Genomic DNA, 19,026 nt, shown 5'->3' on the forward strand with positions numbered 1-19,026 from the left:
GGCAGAATTTGAACTCAGTTGTTCAAGCCAGTATTTTATATAATGCTATAGAAAGCATTAATACTATGACATTGCTATTAGTTATTATTTTCCATTTATTAATTGGAAAGACAGGAAATGTATATATTTGCTTTATGGGCTTTGAGTGGAATTAGTTGGCACACTTGGTCTAAGGCAATGTGTTTCCTGGCCGCTGGTAGTGCCTTGCATCTCTGCATTGTGTTTATTCTGATTTTTCACCAAAAGCACGCTAAGGTAATTTTTAGTTGCTGAAAAGTGTTTTGTAAGGTGTGGTGTGGGGGTGCTTTTGCATGTATCTGTGTCCTGTGTGGTGCCTGAGTGTTTTTTCAAAGCTGCAGTATGGGGTGGTTTTCACTTGCTTGAAACTGCACAATGCACTAATAGCAGAGCTAAGTACAGGATTGAAGAGGTCATGAATCAGTCATAATACTGCTGTGTTCCTACTTTTTCTCTCTTTTTTTTTTTTTTTTTGCCCTTTGTGTATTCTTTTCACTTCCTTTCTCTACCTGAATTTCCTTATTGTCCACGTGGTCATATCTCTCCTTTTCTGTGGTGTTACTGTGAAAATTAGATAATTTCAAATGCAGGATTTCATCCTCTCCAGATGCTTTTCCTTTTTCCCCATGCATACACCACCTGCCTGTGTTTGCTCTGGGAGAGTGCAGGTATTGGTCAGGATTAGATGGCAGAACTGCAGTGAAATGTGCTAAGTTTTGCTGCCCGCTCCTTTCTACTTTTTTTTTTATTTATTATGAAATTGATCTTTCAAATAAAAAAGGAAGAACCAGAGAAATAACTCTGGATTTGAAGAGAAGCAAAGAGAGTAAATGTTGGTTGCTTGATCCCAGTGCTGAGAATAATGCAGAGCAGCAAAGAGGAGGAATTCCCATAAAAAGTCAAAAGGTCCAGGGGCCTTTTGTAGAAACTTTGAAGTTAAAGGTTTCTCTCAAAGTTGTCCATGTGGAATTTGTCAAACAATAACAATATCAACCAACTGAAATGCTCCAATACAATAGAAAAAAATGCAAAAGTTTATCATATAGTGTAGTATGACTTCATGAAATACTAAGTAACTTGTGACACGGTTTTCTCTTAGTCTTTTTGTATATAGAAAATGTATAGAGCTTTTTACTTAGTTTTTTTTGTTTTTTTCCTGGTGATTTCCTGGTTAGCTTTCTCCTTGCTGCTTCTGTTTATAGACTTCTCTTGTCTTCACCCTTGGAATTTCATTAACCAAAATCTCTGTTCAGGTGTCAGGTCATCTTACCATTGCAAAGTGCTCAACCTTTCTCCTTTACAAGTAATCTTTATGTTAGTGGTTCTGTGCACCAGTCTCTCAAGATTGTTACCATATTATGAGTTAGGGGAGGAAATATTTTAGCCAAATTAAATAGTAACCTGTGAAATTTTTATCTCCCTGACTTAATGGTGGGACTTCTGCATCATTTTGGACTGCTATAGCTAGTTTGTGTAGAATGTTATGAAGTAGCTTTTTTGGGTTTCTATTAGAATATATTCTTTCTTACTTTTCTGTGTTATAAAATCTGAATCTTCAGACCTCATGTCTGCTTGCTGCTTGCTTGCATAAGGAAAACAAAAAACTGTCTTGCTACTAGCTTGCTTTCTAGCTTCGTCCCAGATTTGATGAAACAGTTGTGATGATCTGCTGTCAACTTTAAAAGATTTGGAAATACCAACTATAAGAAAGTACTCTGCAATATTAGAAATATGAATAGTTCATAATTATTCAAAATCAATTATTCCCAATTGTTTGATATTAAAATTAAGACATTGAAGATAATCTCATGTCACTTCAGTTTAGACATCAGAAGTCTAGCCATAGTATCTATCTAAGCTAGTCATGCTTTGGCTTGCTGTAAGATCTCTCATAAAAAGGATGTCAGATAGTATGTAGAATGAGGTAGTTCTGGAGATACGTATTTCTCCATTGATGATAGATCTGTAGATAGCTAAATACCAACTATTAGAACTATTGTGGAATTTGCGATACAAAGGGACTTGTTAATATCTATTATCAGTGGGAAAACATTGTAAAATCATTATTAAGGAGAGTTATTAATAAAAAAAATCTAGGCAAATGTAAAAGTTTCATTCAAAAATGCTTTGTGTATTTTTCTTTGGCAGCCTTGCTTTGCATCCTGAACGTGTGTTGGTGGCAACAGGTCAAGTTGGAAAAGAACCGTATATCTGCGTGTGGGACTCATACACTGTGCAGACTGTATCTGTTCTAAAAGATGTTCACACGCATGGTATAGCTTGCTTGGCTTTTGATTTAGATGGTCAGGTATGTAATTAATATTCTTTCTTTCTTTTTTTCCAAACAAATTGTTTATCTGTCACATCTTGTTAAGTAGCTTTGTGGTGTTTTAAGGATGTGCATTGGCTCAGGTTTTATCTGCTTGTTCTTGAGTTGAGGAGAAAAAGGTCGGCATTACTAATTACTGACAAAATTTTGCAAGTATAACTTCTAAAGAGTGTTTAATGAAAATGAGGTGGTAGGGAGATCCTTGAGGTTTGTGGGCCACAGGGCAAGGTTATACTAAATGGCTGGAGATAGCAGGTCTAGTGGTGCAGGGTTGTGTCTTGTGCACAAAGTGATGTTACTTATCTTGGACTCCTTAATGCCTTCAGGCAGTATCCCCTTCTCTGTTACACATTTTGTTTGTGTTGGTGACTCTCCACATTTTGGTTGTTTGTTCAGAGTCATGTATCCTGGATCTTGAGTGAAGAAAAATATGCAATATATAGATGAACCACAAGAAAAATGTAGTTCCTATTACTGGTCTCTACATGATCACTATCACAAACGTTGGTCGTCTTCAGTCACTGGGAAGCAATATGTGGACTGAAGTGAGGTCAAGCCCATTGCACTTTTCAAGTTTTTTTTATATTACTTGTTCATTTCTAATGCTTCATGTTGGGCTATACCACGGACCCGCTCTCCTCCCCACCCCCAACTGGTCTGCCTAGCTCAAGAAGGCATAATTTATTCTGTATTTATTCTCCTTTGTTAATTGTCTTGGGGAATCTGATGATTTATTGGTGCACCTAAAACCAAGGTTACCCTTCAGTTTCCTTGATGCTGAGAGAAGTTCAGCTAGATTTATGAGCTGAAGAATTATGTCTATGGAAGCTTTGGCGTAAGGTATTGTATCTTTAGGTTTTTTCTATATAAAAATGTAGCTATTGCTTCTAATTCAAATATGTCATGAATTTGTTACAATTCAAAATAATTACTCCAGTTTTCATTAATATACTGAATTCTTAAATTTACTTATTTTGGACTTTTTTAGCGCTTGGTCTCAGTTGGTTTGGATTCAAAAAACACAGTTTGTGTATGGGACTGGAGAAAAGGGAAATTACTGTCAATGGCTCCTGGTCATACAGACAGAGTAAGTGTAACTAAAGAATTTGGTGTCAGTGTAATTTTAGTTTGTTAAACTATGTCTGAATAGACATACTAGAGCTATGTCTGAACAAAAAAATATTTATGTTTTAGAAATTGAATTTGCATAATGCATAGATATGTATTAAGATATATAAAGATATTTTAGATATGCACATTTATTTCTAAAGTAAAATGCATAACTCATCATTTATTTGTGTGTGGTTTGTTGAGACTGTAAGCGTGTAGGGGAAGTGCAAAATTAAGACACTTGCTAGACCCTAATCCCCACATGGGAAATCAAGATACAAGTAATTGCTTAAATTTTTCTGGTCTGTAAATGAACGTTAATGTTGTTTTATCATGTGATGTAATTACTCTAGTGAAAAAAAAAAAAGCGCCAAACAGAGCTAATGTACGCTGCAGTTTCAGTATTGAATGAGGTAATAAAATGTCATTCCAATAGTTCAATTTAAAGGATTTCAGACTGTCTGTTAATTGCTACAAATTTTTACTGTTTTAAGTGTCCCATGCTAGAAGGGCGATCTCTGTTGACATCTTTGGGTTTTTTTATGCAGATATTTGATATTTCTTGGGATTTGTACCAGCCAAACAAGCTTGTCAGCTGTGGCGTGAAACACATCAAGGTAATGAAATAAATGTTAACTCATAAAATATTTAAGATGTAGTAGTTTATACCCTGTAAAATATATATAAAAATAGAACCTAAAATAAATATATAATTATAATATAAAAGGTCTTCTGTAAGAGAAATATTACTTCTTAGGCACTGCAGTCATGGATCACACCTGACTACACCAGACAAGATACACATATAGTAGAAAACAGACCAGCTCTGCTTGACAGAGTTCATGCCCCGGCAGAAGAAATGTGGAAGGAATGAAACGGTTGTCAGTAGCATTGTATATAAGGATCGTAATAGAATTTAAAATTTAGATTGTCTTAAAACATGCTGTTTGAAACCACAAGTAGCACAAGACAGGATGCACACATTTAAGGTGAGTTCAGGTAATCAAGTTTCTGATTCTTGAACAGTTAATGAGTTGGTACAATTCAGAGGTAGAATGAATTAAAAAAAAATTCTTACAGTGTGAGAGAGCATGGAAATACAGTGGAAAGAGAAACGGAAATGCTTGTCCTTTCTTTTAATACTTTTCTTTTCCCTGCTGTTATTCCTACCTTTATCATTTTGAGCACTCTACCAGTTGCAAGATTCATAATTCAGAGAGTTCATGTTTTTTTCAAGCAGAGGGTGCTATGAAATACTATGAATACTATGAAGTGCTATGAAATCCATGTACCAACTGCTGTGCAGAAACAGCTCAGTTCTGTCAGCAGGATTATCAGTGTTTGATTGCCATCAAATAAGTTTCCTAAAGTCATTACCTTCTGCCATGCGCTGTTTTCTGTGTTACCGCATAACAGCAGTAGATGGCAGCTTGAAAGTTCTGTGCTGCTGTTACGTGTAGGTTCATGTAGTGGAAAAAAATGTTTTGCTTTTCATAAAATGATTGTTATAGATTAATATGTATTTATGGTTTATTGAAGAAAGTGTTCCATGTGTTGGCTAGATTGCACATGCCTTTGATTCAGCGTAGCATTTAGCAGGTCATTTACAGATTTCCATAGACTTGATTAATAATGGTCTTTTTTTCTACTTCAAGATCTTACAGGACAGTTATGCCAATAGTGAGCTAATATGTTGTGCCAGAAGCAGTTTAATATATTTATGGTGGCTTTCTGACTTAAACCATCTATTTAGAAAAGCAAAAGTTTATTTGAGCAACTTTTAAGGCTCTGTGACGACTTAATAAGAATAGCTTTTTAAAAATAATTGGTGTTTCCTTTGAGAAAGCATTAACTGAAAATCTGAATACAGAGATTTATAGGCATTTAGATCTGTCAAGAGATTTTTGTTGATGTATATTTTTCTTAAACCGTTGCAGTTCTGGAGCTTGTGTGGCAATTCCTTGACACCAAAACGTGGCGTTTTTGGCAAAACTGGTGATCTCCAAACTATATTGTGCCTAGCCTGTGCAAGGGATGAAGTGACATATTCTGGTGCACTGAATGGAGATATATATGTATGGAAAGGAATCAACCTTGTAAGGACAATACAAGGAGCACATGCTGTAAGTATATCTCTTTAATAAAAAATGTTAAATAAATTTCTGGAAAGCTGGAAAGGGCATTGCAAGACCACCTAGTATGTGTTTCTAAACTATTTCAATGATAGAGACTCGATATGTCTCATCTGAATATATTTCCTTTTCTGTCCTTTCTCTCTATTGCTCAAGATTGCTGTTGTGTTAGAAAGTGAATGCTAGATTGAGATATACATTTAGGTTTCTATTTATATAGTATCTTCCTTTATCATTGATGAGGGACTTAGTAATCAATAGAGCCTGGAATGTATTTAAATTTATCCTTCAGTAGGCATGTATTACTCTGTTCAGTTACCTATGCATAGGTCTACATAGTGATATTTTATATACTGGAGTTGAGTACATAGCTGCCTCCCCCAAAGAATATGGATCTATTTTATCTGACTTTCTCTTATGGATTTCTCATTAATCCAGAAGCATCTCAGAAGGCCTGGACTGCTCTCTTTAGGTAATTGGTGTTGAAACAAACAAACAGGTCCCCAGAGTGGATCTGGAGCTTCATTTACATCTCTGTCAATTTGGCGATACAACATAGCTGGACACAACTCTTGAGCAGTGTGCTGTTTTCCAACTCTGCTTTGAGCAGGGGTTTGGACTAGAAGCTCTCCAGAGTTTTCCCCAGCATCAGCTATTCTGTCATTCTGTGAATTGAGTCCTACTGGCTGGTTGTCTGATAGCTCTCTGAAGTGTGCTGATTTTGTGAAGTGTAATGTAAGCACAAACTCCCAGCTTGTTTGTAGACACATTGATTTAGTTGTTTTAGCTGGACTCAATCACTCTTTCTTGTTCAGTGTTGCTGCCTTTTACTGTGTTCATTCAGCTTTTTAGAACGTTATACAGCTTTGTAAAGTGACGGCATTAGTGAAAGTTAAATTTTTTCGAAAGGGCTTGATGAGATTTTCTGTTAATCAAAGTGTTTAGTGTGAGAATGAAATGATTATATTTTTAGCATGCAAGTTTATATTTTCCATATTCTTTCAAATCATATGGTTTTGTGATTAAAGTAGGGAACAAAAAAGACTTGGTGGTTTGCAGTCTGATTTGTTTATGCCAATCTGTGAGAGTCCTCATTTCTTCTCATGGTAGTAAGTTATATACAGTAATGTAATGCAAGTTTCAACTTTTAACTTCCTCAAGTATCGCTTTAAAACCAAAGCATGTTGTTGGTTTAACCTATGAGGCATGAAGCTGCTAACGTAAATTTACGAAGCTTTATTATAAGCTGGTTGAAGGTTGATTTTTTTTTTTGTTTTGTTTTGAAAGGCATTGTACTTTCTAGATAATATTTAAAAATCCCTGTCGTGGTTTAACCCACAGCCAGACAGCTTGTTACCCACTCCCCCCCTTCTTGCCCTCCCCCTACTCCTGGGGGAACGGAGAGGAGAATCAAAAAGAAATGCAACTCCCACGGGTTGAGATAAGAACAGTTTAGTAACTAAGGTATAACACAAATCACTACTGCTGCCACCAATAATAGTAATGATAAAGGAAATAACAAGGGAAGAGAATACAACACCCCATCACCAGGCGACCGATAACTCGCCCCCCCCAGCCTGACCAAGCACCGACCGATACCTCCTCCAATCCTGCAGTCCACTCTCACCCTTCTGGCTAACTCCCAGTTACATCCTGGGCATGACGTGCTGTGGTATGGAATACCTCTTTGGTCAGTTTGGGTCAGGTGTCCTGTCTCTGCTTCCTCCCGGCTCCCCTCCTCCCTGGCAGAGCATGAGGCCCACAAAGTCCTTGGCCAAACCAAAACATCATTGTTTTTCAGCTCTCTTCCCAGCTGAAAGTCCAAACACAGCACTGCACCAGCTACCAAGAAAGAGAAAAATGACTGCCACTGCTAAACCCAGGACAATCCCTTATTAGCAATTTAAAATAGTGTGAAAATACAAGCACGTGGGTTCCTGTATTGCAGCTTTGAAAATCTAAGTAAAAGTAACAGTAAATTATTCTTTCTTATAAGAATAATTTGCATGACTGGATGTATGTGTGTAACTGAAGTATAAAAATTACTCTTATGATTTGATCAGGTGGAATGGAGGGGACAAGTAGTAATGAATTATATATATGTGGGAGACGTTCAGTCAGTCAGTACTAAGAAGACTTCTGATTTATTGATGATTTAGAAATGTGCATTCAGGACAGTGGCAGCTAAACTAGTAATTTAAAAGTGACTGGACTGCTTATTCAGACAGCAGTATAATGACAGTGTATCTTATTAGGAGAAAAAGTTATGAACAAGAAGTGTAAAACTGTTTTGCATTTGAGCTTTATATTCATATAAGTGTATGTAGATAAAATATATATATATACCCCCCCACAGGCATACCCTCCTTTATGCACTTATAGAAATATTGGATGTACTCAAGAAGGTATAAATTCTAAGCCAAGAAGTATAAAGGGATATTTTAACTTTCAAATATTCCCTCATTGTTACTGTCTACATTCAAATCTGGTTTTAGTGTTCATACTTAGTATTCAGTAATGTTCTGTTCTGATCTGTATTTTCCTAAGGTGATGTGGACATCTACTCTTTGCTGAAGTTAGTTAAATGAAACTTCTAAAATGCTTATATTGCATATACAGAACTGGATTCCCAGAGGAGAGAGTGCACTTTGTCTCACATCCAAAACTGATCAGGAAAAGAGCATCACATCCTATTTGGTGCTATAGGAGACATCTGTCCTGTATATTCACATATCTGTACTTGGATTATTTGGAGTTGCAACAGTTTATTGTGAAGAATGCTGTGCTTTTCAACCCTTTCAGTGTGAAATGACCTAACTGATAAATGTGGAGAGCACTTGTTGCTCCATTACTTATGTGCTGTGTCAATTTTGTTGACCACAAGATCAAATTTGAAGTGTTGTGGTCCTTATCTTCAGTAGCGTCAGTGGATGGAGCTCAGATGACCTTGGAGTATGTCTCATCTAGCCTTCTATTTTTGGCTCTGTCCTTTAGGCTCAATGGAATTGTGCTTTGCAGGACTGAAAATTAAGTAGGGGCAGTAGTTCATGGCTCTGGAATTCATTTTCATGAGAGATTAGTGTCACTACAAATCTCACCAATTTCAGGGGAAAAAAAGACCCAATAAAATCTTTTCTGGAAGCTTACTTCCCAACAAAATGAAACCTTGCTTTTCAGTAAAATATTACCCTAAAGGATAATATTGTCAGACTATTGTAAGAACAAAATATGGCAGCTTGGATTAAGAATGTCTCTTCAGCCATACTAAACTATTATTATCATACTTAATAGTTATTTTGCACATAATTTTATAAATCGTGCCCTTGTTCATTCTTTTAAAAGAAAACACAAGGGTAGATGATAACATTTTTTATGTGCATGTTGTTAGAAGCAGCATGATCATAGTAGGGAATTGATAGAAATTTTTGTTCAGTATGCTGGTGTTATCCCTGCTTGCCTGTTTATCATCCTGAGTCACTCCTCAATGGGCTTGCATTAAACTTATCATTCATTAAGTGTGTCTGTTATTTGCATAAAGTACCATGTATTCATTTCTTGCAGCATAAACAGTAGGCATCTGAGATGCAGGAAAACATTTTCAAAAGCATGTTAGTCATGTGGGGACATCGTCCATCCAGAGGTAGCGGTCTGCATTAGTACAGAAAACAGGTTCCTTTCAAAGGTTGACTCTCTTTGTTATCGTTAACCTTGCTGAAAAGACATTTTTTATTTTAAGAGTAATTCAATGTGAAAAATAAACCAAGCTGGTCCAGTGTAAGCAACTGAGGAAAGAGATAGCAACTTTAACACGAGCAAGCAAAACAAGAATTCACAGCTAAGATACATTATCTGTCTTCTGTCACAGCGATACTAAGAACTGTAGGCAGAGGAAAGAAGAGTTTCTGTCAGATTTCTATCTAAGTTTCTGTAGAAACAAAAAGCTGAAAGCAAATAGATTTTAATAACTGGAGAATTAGTTGGAAGAGGAGTGGAGAGTTCACTTCATGTAGAAGTAGGAATGAAAAGTAGGAAAAGATGGAAATGATCAGTTGAAAGAACTAAGGCACAGAGTTCATGTTCAGGGAACACTGGATAGAAATGGGAAACTCAAATTCTAATTTTGCTGGTCTCTTCTAAATAATAATGCCAAAATGAAAGTTTTAAAAAGAAGAAATAAAACACCAACATGAAAGCATGTCTAAGTTCACTTTCACTGGTAGTACTTCAGAAGATAAATCGTAGGCAGTGTATCTGATTCTGAAGAGTTAATATAAACCTTGACTAAATAAAAAAAATAAATCTTTTATTAGATGTCTCACTTTTGTGTCAGTGCAAATTGTGGAATGTAGAGTCTTTATTTATCATCTTACATGCTCTAAATTCGAGGTAGTCTGTGACTATTAAGGTGTATGTACAAGATGTTACTGGGGTATTAATAGTGGTATGCTTATTTTAAAACACTCTACTCTTCAAAGATTCTTGTGTGCCTTTGCCTTGAATAGTGAATATACATAAGATGCCTTCTCAGCAGCTGAATAATTTATTTTGAGATAGTCTTTCAGGGGTACACATTAAAGTTGTGTGGATTGATGTCAGAAACTGAGGTTAAATAACAGGCTCGAGGTTAAATAACAGGCATTCTGTTAAAACTATTGCATGCCTATGTCACTTGGCTGAACAGTAATTAAATATAGATGGAAACAATATAATGAACTTAAATGAATGGTTTTAAGCTGGTGTCATGTACCAACCCATTAAGTTGTGTGGTATTTTTCTCCTGCTTAGACTAGTCATAGATTTGAAAGGAAACTGTCCCCTTACTTCAGCCAGTGAGAGGCATATAGGCAACTGTTTTCAATTTTTAAATAATAAGCTCATTTTGAATAATATGCCAATTTTTTGACTGCTTTATTGGTGATTTGTTAGACAGGAAATTAAGTTTCACAGTAGTGGCTCTCCACTGTAAGCTTATTGATTCCATCCTTAAATGTTTGCAATCCATTTCCTTGCTATGCAGGTATATATTGGGAGACGTGATATCTTGAGTAAGTGCTCAACATATGTTGCTTTACATGTTAGCATCTATGTCCTGATTGAGTCTAGGAGTAAGAAGGAGGCACGGGACTTATTACTGAACTGATATGTTTCCATTCTCCAACCTGCTAAGTAGTAGTCAGTTGCTGCTGAAGTTTCCATGTGATCTTTCAAGCTTTGTCCTAATTATAGCTAACTGCAGTCATGTGTTTTAGGAATCACATAGTCAGAGTAAGTGTGGTGGATTTTATAGAAATTACTGCATTTAGATAAATTAACACTTGATTTTTGTCCATCAAGTTTTTGAGGCAAGATAGGTCCAGCAGCAATAGAAGACCTGAGACGACTTCACTGTTGGAAGCTTCTTGGCTACAAGCAGTGGCAGTATATTCATGGAGAAGAGACCATCTTTATAATTTTTATTTTTTTTTTGTATTTGTCCAGCTTTCAACTGTCATTTCTGGTAGACCTTGGCATTTTTTTATTTATTTGCTCTTGTTCAGATTTTGTTTTGTTTTGTTTTGAGTTGTTTTTTTTTTTTCCAAATTTGAGGGAGCACTGGTGTGATACCAGCTAGTTCTACTGGAAAATAGGAAATACTCTGCATTCTGAGAAAACTGCTCATCAGTTTGAGATGTTACTTCCAGAATTTTCCTGTTCATTAGGAAATGTAATGAAAATTTATAACAGAAGAATGCAGTTCATGTCAAACTTTGTAACTCTTAGGGTTGAAGACTTTGATCTATACTTTTTATTTCGAACACAGTCAATCTTTGTTGCTCATGTTATTCAGTTGGATCAAAGTCTGTGTAATTGTTTGCCTCTCATTACTGCTAGGAGGCTATTGACCGTCAAAAATCAAATTATCTTTATGACGGTTTCAGGCTGAAGGATTAAGAGAAGCATCAAGACTCCAAAATCGATTTGCATTAACAATCTTTGCAGTTTCCAAAAGGATACATTTATTGGAATTATGGGTGGCTAAACTACGAGAGCAAAGAATCTGTCTTTACCCCATTAAGTGTCAGCCTATTAATTACATGAAGAGTAGCTAAGCTCAGCTTCTTCCATTACGTACTTACAGTCTCCATTAATAAGGGACCTTTTTTTCCAGTTTTCATCTAATTCTCTGTTCCAGTGGCACATAGTCTGAGATGAGAATGTCCTGTTGCATTTCAAGAGATTGAGCAAGCACAACATCTGCCAAATCTCCTTGACAACCAGCATGTCCTTTTCAAGACAAGGATATTCTGTGAAATAGAAAACAGATTAATCCTGGATCCACTTGATCTTATCTTCAGAACATTCAGCCAGCTTCCCACATTGCCAAATGTTTGATTCTTTTTTTAATACTGACTAATTAAATCATGGATTTCGGAAGAACTTAATTAGAGGAAACAGAATAATTCTGTTATCAAGGTAGCATTCCAAAAAGAGCTGTAGAAGATTTAAATATGCCAGAACTTGGGCAGAATTCGGTATGTGGTATAAAATGAGCCAAAATTCCTCTAGACCTTTATTTGCTCAGTGGCACTAAAAGGTTAATGCAGTAAAACACAAGCATACACACAGACACAGAAACAAATACAGTTTGTGTTGTATTTTCAAAAGATCTCCAGGCTCCTGAAGAAACAGAAAGAGGATTTTCAGGATGTTGGAGATAATGGAAGTTAGCCTTCTAATCTGCTTATGACTTAAAAATTCCACTACATTTCTGTTTAGGCACATGCTACTCCTCAAAATATGGCTTGCCTTAAACGTCTGTATCCTAAGGATGGACATGACACATCAAAAAGTCTGAGTTGTCACCCTAGTCTTTCAGTTTTGATTGTCATTTGACGTTCTAGTAATAATATGGGATTTGTTGTTTTTTTTTGTGAAAAGTGAGATTTTTATTTTTTCTTTTTTCTCAACTGGAAAAATTATGCACTTGTTACCGGATGCTAGAGAAGTAAACACAGTCCATACTTTATTATGATCAGTCCATGATGATATTCTTCTGAGTTATAATTCCAGTAGAAAAAAAGAGGTTGGTAGGAGAGAAGAGTCATGAGTTCCTGGGAATTCTGACAACCCACAACACTGGGTGCTAGTTTGTTCTGTGAGCATAAAGCATGCAGCTTTATTTGCCCCCAAAAGCTAATCTTTCATTTGCGAATTGCATTCACTTTGGGGGTTAATGTACTTCATTACCCTAACCAGACTACTGGAGCTTTACATTTACTTCTTTACAGAACAGAAATTTCAGAACAGTATTATAGAAGATACACACATGTTACTGGCTGTTCTACTTCTTTTAGACAGGAGTATGGAGACAAGGTTTTCCTTCCATGGTTTTTAATGTTCTCCTGTTTTATTTTGTCATAGGTGGATTTTAAATATTTTGAACAAATACAGAATTATTTTTTTTTCTTTTTTACTTCTAATAGGCTTATTACCCAAAGTTGCCTTTTCAGCATCTTTGCTCACTGAAATGTGTGAGCTACTTCTGGAAATAAGACTAGTGAGTCCAAAGGGTGTGTACTCTTTAGATGAGGTATCATGTATACATCAAATGCAGTGGTTATGTAGATATGGTATCTGTTTAATATATCTGTTAATATATCTATTTATTAATAGATCTATCCTTGCCTTGTCTTTATCCTGAAAAAGCATATATCAAGTAAGTTAAAGAAAATGTGTTAGGTTTGGTTTCCTGATGTCTACCTTTAAAATAAGAGCTTTATATTATGTAGTTTTAAATGGCATAAAGTGATCACTGTGTTCCTCTGTATTTTGCTTCTAAATTTAAATATTAAATCCATCTTTCTTAGCTTAAAATATAAAACATGCCTAATATTTTCTGCCTGGTTGCATAGAAGCTGAGTAATAGCAACAAAGGCCCTGAAACAAGCCTGATGGAGATTAGCGGAGATCATCCTTCTGACATTTGTGGGAGGTGGACCCGGCCCTAAGGCAAGAGGATATGAAAGTAAATTCTAGGGATAAGAAGCAACATCACTACAGTCAACCTCATGATAAAAGCAGTATTGCAAAAATTTTTATATCTTATTATCATTGTGAATTCTGCTCATATTTGAGTTTGCTTCTATATTTATTTGACTCATATTTAAAGCTTGTATTAGTTGCATATGTTTATGCTATTGTCAGCAGCATAACAGGTAGGAAGACGGGAAGACAGTCAATACCAGCATGAGCAAGAGTTCCATTTTCTGTATTGATGTATCTAATCTGTGTATACTGTTAAAAATGACTTTCTTCTCTCTTTAGGCAGGAATCTTCAGCATGAATGCATGTGAAGAGGGGTTTGCCACTGGTGGCAGGGATGGCTGTGTTCGCTTGTGGGACTTAAATTTTAAACCAATTACTGTGATTGATCTCAGGGAAACAGACCAAGGTTATAAAGGTAAAAAGAAGTCTGTGATTTTGGTATACCAATAGGGTAGGAAATTTACCAGTGTTTTGAACAAAAAAGACTTAAAAAAAACCAACCAAACCAACAACCAAAAAGATTGTTTCATGTATGTTACTGTGAATTATTTGCTAGAAAAGAAATTTGATCATGACACTAGTGTGAAAATCACATAGTCTTTCAGAGTTACTGCGAAACATACTGTGAAGTTGTAGACACAGATTTTTTTTTTTTCTTTAATTCAATAAAATGCACATCTTTTTTGTAGTACAGTAGTTTTTAATACGGAGCAGTAAAACCTTAACTTAAAAGAGACAGTGAGTTCTACAGTGTAAAACAGGGGAGTACAAAATTGCACTTGTTAGTTATCTAAATTTTTGCAAAAACTATTTAGAAGTTATCTACAGTTTCATAGAACTTAGAATGCTGCTTGCATATACCTGTATCTTCAATTACAGTTTGTCATGCTAAAATTTTAAATGCGGCAGTCTGTAGCATGTTTTGTTAGTGTTCTAGATATTGTTGGTGTAGTGGTTCAGGAACAGAACACAAAAGTATACTAAAGCACTAATGTCACTTACAGCATTGCTTTTGTTGGCATTCGGTTTTCTTTGCCCACAGTCACTTAATTATTTTCTAGCATCTTGCAAAGAATTTGGCAGTGTGGTCCAGTGTCTGATGGCAATCAGATATTCAGGGTCAATAAATAATTGACTGGTCTGCTAACCCACCCATTCACTGTTCTGAGTTGCAAATTTTTCTTCAATGTAAATTTAATAACATAAGGTGGCTCTTTACGTAGTTAAAAGTATTTTTCAGAAGCATATCAACTCATATCAGTACAATATTCTTTTCAACTGATAGATAAAACTCTGCCTCATATTAATGCAGAGTAACTTTTCAAATATCATTCTTGAGTTATTCTCCACAGAAATTAAGGCAAAGTGAATCAAGTTAGGCATTGCTACCATCTGGTTATCTGCACCTGAAACTGGCAAAATTAAGTTGCACTGTCAAAGTTAACAAACACAGCCTGTTTTAAAAGGTGCATATTCCTAAAATTGGGCACCCAAGTCTGGATTCCCAGTTACAGCAGTCCTAACTTCCATTTTGTTGTTCTCAACCTTATCTATAAACAAGTACATCCTCTGACTGCTCACTTTCACTGTAAGCCTATAAACTGAATTAGTTACTAGAAATCCACATTGGAACTCCATCATAAACCCTTTTCATCTCTTTGTATGTTGTCTTGTTTTGATTTAGTTTTGTTTTCTATTTAGTGAGAAAAATAATTCTGGATAGTATTAAGATGTTACAGAGACTTGCTTTAGGGGGAGCATCTGAGGCACAGCCTGGGGAGAACTGGGCTTTTTGATTGTCTTACATACAATACATGTTCCACTGATGCTTTTGTCACTTATAAAACATAGGTTTATCTAGCTAGTACTAAGGTCTGTGGTTTGATCAGAAGTTGTAATTTATATTCTCTGCTACCTTTGTTGAAATTTAAAGACATGAAATGTGTAATTCCGGATACAAATGCCAGTATTACCTTTCTCTGTCAGAGATCTTGTCATACATGAATTGGTTACATGACCTTTATTAAAATAAGGGTCACATTTTATTTTTTTTGTAATACTAAGCTTGAAAAGTTAACGTTACAAGGGCAGTATGTGTTATGTGGAATTCATAAAAGGAGTAAATGGAGGAATAAGAGAAGGTATATAGATACTTCTTGACATTTACGTTCTTTTATGCTTTGTCATGTGCTACATTACCTTTGTTTCACAAATTCTCAGGATGTATCTTTTAGTAACAATCTCTTCTACAGGTCTGTCTGTAAGAAGTGTTTGCTGGCGAGGAGACCATATACTTGTTGGGACACAAGACAGTGAAATTTTTGAAATTGTGGTGCATGAGCGTAATAAGCCTTTCCTGATAATGCAGGGGCACTGTGAAGGAGAGCTCTGGGCTTTGGCTGTCCATCCTACAAAACCTCTAGCAATGACTGGAAGTGATGATCGATCAGTCAGGTTAAATATTGTTTGTTTGTTTAACTGTGTACAGTTTATACAAACAGCTCATTTTGTAGATGACCTGATAAAAATGTAGATATTTAAAAATGTGGCATTGATCCAGTAAAGTTACACATGAAATTAGTGTAACTTAATCTCCAGTAATAAAATATAGTAGAAATGTATTATTTCACAAAAAATGAAGTGTACAAAACCTGAACAAATTTAATTTAGGCTAACATTAAGCTCTCATACACAAGTATTCTATATTTCATTTTAAGGAGTTACAGGTTACAATGAAAAACAGGCATTTTTGTTAGGTATCTTTAGTATAATGTGATTAAGCAAAAAAGCAGTTAAATTATGAATATTGAAATAATGCTCTAGAATTCTAGATATGTCTTGTAAGTGATAGCTGTTCTGATGTATCTTGTAGTAAAAACTTACATGTTATAATATCTAGTTACAACTAGTTTATTGATAATGACTTGTTAATAGGAAAGAATGTGTTTACTGACAAAGTCTTTATTTTTCTTGGCTAAAATGATTAGCAAAATATTGGAATTTTCAGAGTGGCTGTTCCTGGTATATATTATCAGATGTTGTTGTTATTTTTATATTCAGAAAGCTAAACAAAATTAATCTGCCCCTGCATTTTCTTATCAGATATTTTCTCTATATTTTAAATATAGAAAGTTCTGTGCTGTATGCAAGATTCATGCTTATGTCTAATGTTTTCCTTATGGAAAATATTAAAATATTTCGTTATAGAAAATATTAAAAATGCTTTTAAAATAGGACACTATCATGTTCAGTGTTCTGCAGAAATTGCAGGCTTCATGCTATCTGTAGCACAGCTACAAACTACTCATTACATTTTTACTTACTGCTTTATTTTAGAATTTGGAGTTTAATAGACCATGCTCTGATTGCCCGGTGCAATATGGAGGAACCCATTCGTTGTGCTGCGGTTAGCACTGATGGAATCCATCTGGCACTTGGAATGAAGGATGGCTCTTTCACTGTGCTTCGAGTCAGGTACATCACAAAAATTAGATACGCTATTAACTCTTTCAAGCCTAGTGTCTAGTTGCTTTTATAAACTGTACATTAACACTGTATTGTCGTGGGGAAAGAGCTTGCATGCCCTTGTGAAGTTGGGAGTTATGCTGGTGGTGGCTTCTGCTTCCGGTAGGGTCTCCCATGCCAGTCAGCTCTCAAATGAAGGGTCAGACAAAGTGTGTCCGTGGGCAGGATGGGCTCACTAGCCTTCGGGCAACCATCCTAGGAGAAGGACAACTCCAACTTCAAACCCGGGCAGATGGAGCTCGTATAGCCCTGTAAGGTCATCCATCTAAGAGAAGGATACTCTAATCAAACCTACGACCTGAGGACTTTGCTGTCACCGTCCAAGCTTGCTAGGCCCTGGCAGATAAACCTCAGGTGTAAAGGGTGAGGCCAGTTCTGCGCACGCTGTGCCTCACCTAAAATAAATCCACTGCGCAGGCCCAAAGGGTTTACCCACACTTGCAAAGCCCTGCAGCGACAGGCGAGGGACGAAACGGCAGGTGATAAGGTGCACTGGAAGTCGCAGACCCAACCCTCCATGCAGGCGGTTCAGGACATTGGTCGCTCAAGTCTGACCCAGGAGATGACAGTCTTGTTCGGCAGCATCCTGAATGACCAAGCAGCCTTTTTCAAGGACAGCACTGCTTGCTCCATATGGAGAGAGGCCTAGAAAAAGTGGCCTAACCAAAGCTCATCTGCCTCTTCACCTGGTTGGCTAGCCATGGCCAACGGGCATCTTCTATTGCGGTCAATTAAAGATAAAGAGACAAAGGCATACACCTGCCTCCAAACGTGTGTCCAGATTGACACTCTCATGTTGGAACATCAGAACCATGCTTGATACAGCGAACAGTGGACGTCCTGAGCGCCGTTCTGCGCTAATTGCCCATGAATTGTCACGACTTAACATCGATATCGCTGCTCTCAGTGAAGTTCGCCTTCATGAGGCAGGTAGCCTCAAAGAACATGGTGCTGGCTATACACTCTACTGGTCAGGCAAACCCAAAACTGAAAGTCATCTTTCTGGAGTCGGCTTCACGATTAAAAACTCCATCATCTCTAAACTTGAAAATTTGCCGATAGGTCATTCCGACCGTATTATCTCCTTACGTCTTCCACTACACAATAAGCAACACGTTGTTCTTTTCAGCATATATGCTCCAACTCTGCAAGCTGACCCTGCAGAAAAAGAAAAAATCTACTCCGACCTGCGTCACCTCACTCAGAAAGTTCCTATAGAAGATAAGATCATAATCCTTGGTGACTTCAACGCCCGAGTAGGAAAGAACTTTGAAGCCTGGAAAGGAGTACTAGGCAAGCACGGTGTTGGCAGCTGCAATGATAACGGTCACCTCTTACTAGAGTTCTGTGCAGAGCAACAGCTTACCATCACCAACACTATCTTCCAGCAGAAAGACAGCTGGAAGACAACCTGGATGCATCCTCGATCTAAACATTGGCACCTTATTGATTATGTTTTAGTGCGCCAGAGAAATATTCGTGATGTCTGCCAGACCAGAGTGATGCCTAGTGCAGAATGCCAAACAGACCACCGCCTTGTGCATTGCAAACTTAATTTCCACTTCAAGCCCAAACCTAAGAGGGGCGGCATTCCAAGGAGGAGGCTCAATGTTGATAATCTTCAAATAGCTGCAGTGAGGGACAGCTTTCAGGCTAACCTTCAAACTAGGCTTGAAGACCAACTTATAGATTCTTCTCCTGAAGCGCTTTGCAATATATCAAAAATAGCATCCTGCAGTCCTCCATAGAATCCATTGGGTTCTCCTCAAAGAAAAACAAAGACTGGTTTGACGATAGCAATCAGGAGGTCCAGGAATTGCTGACAAAAAAGAGATCTGCTCATCAAGCACACCTCGCTCAGCCACTCTGCCATGTAAGAGAAGCAGC

The 19,026-nt window shown here is 36.7% G+C and overlaps 1 protein-coding gene across 5 annotated transcripts in view; it reads left to right on the plus strand.

Annotated features, from left to right (window-relative positions):
- Window positions 1–19,026, plus strand: part of EML5 (EMAP like 5) — a 106,029-nt gene that overhangs the window by 17,689 nt on the left and 69,314 nt on the right. For all 5 annotated transcript variants that reach the window (XR_009726480.1, XM_061359954.1, XM_061359955.1 and 2 more), the window contains exons 2-8: window positions 2,167–2,326; window positions 3,336–3,434; window positions 4,006–4,074; window positions 5,395–5,580; window positions 13,894–14,029; window positions 15,867–16,068; window positions 16,951–17,088. Coding sequence is in view for 4 of the 5 variants with exons in the window: in XM_061359954.1 (XP_061215938.1) it covers window positions 2,167–2,326; window positions 3,336–3,434; window positions 4,006–4,074; window positions 5,395–5,580; window positions 13,894–14,029; window positions 15,867–16,068; window positions 16,951–17,088 (990 nt within the window). In the remaining variant the exon portion in view is untranslated. The remainder of the gene's footprint in view (window positions 1–2,166; window positions 2,327–3,335; window positions 3,435–4,005; window positions 4,075–5,394; window positions 5,581–13,893; window positions 14,030–15,866; window positions 16,069–16,950; window positions 17,089–19,026) is intronic.

This window comes from Neopsephotus bourkii, unplaced genomic scaffold (assembly GCF_033783945.1).
Source record: "Neopsephotus bourkii isolate Nb327-2 ecotype Australia unplaced genomic scaffold, CSIRO-AGI_Nbou_v1 NB_998, whole genome shotgun sequence".
Lineage (NCBI taxonomy): Eukaryota > Metazoa > Chordata > Aves > Psittaciformes > Psittacidae > Neopsephotus > Neopsephotus bourkii.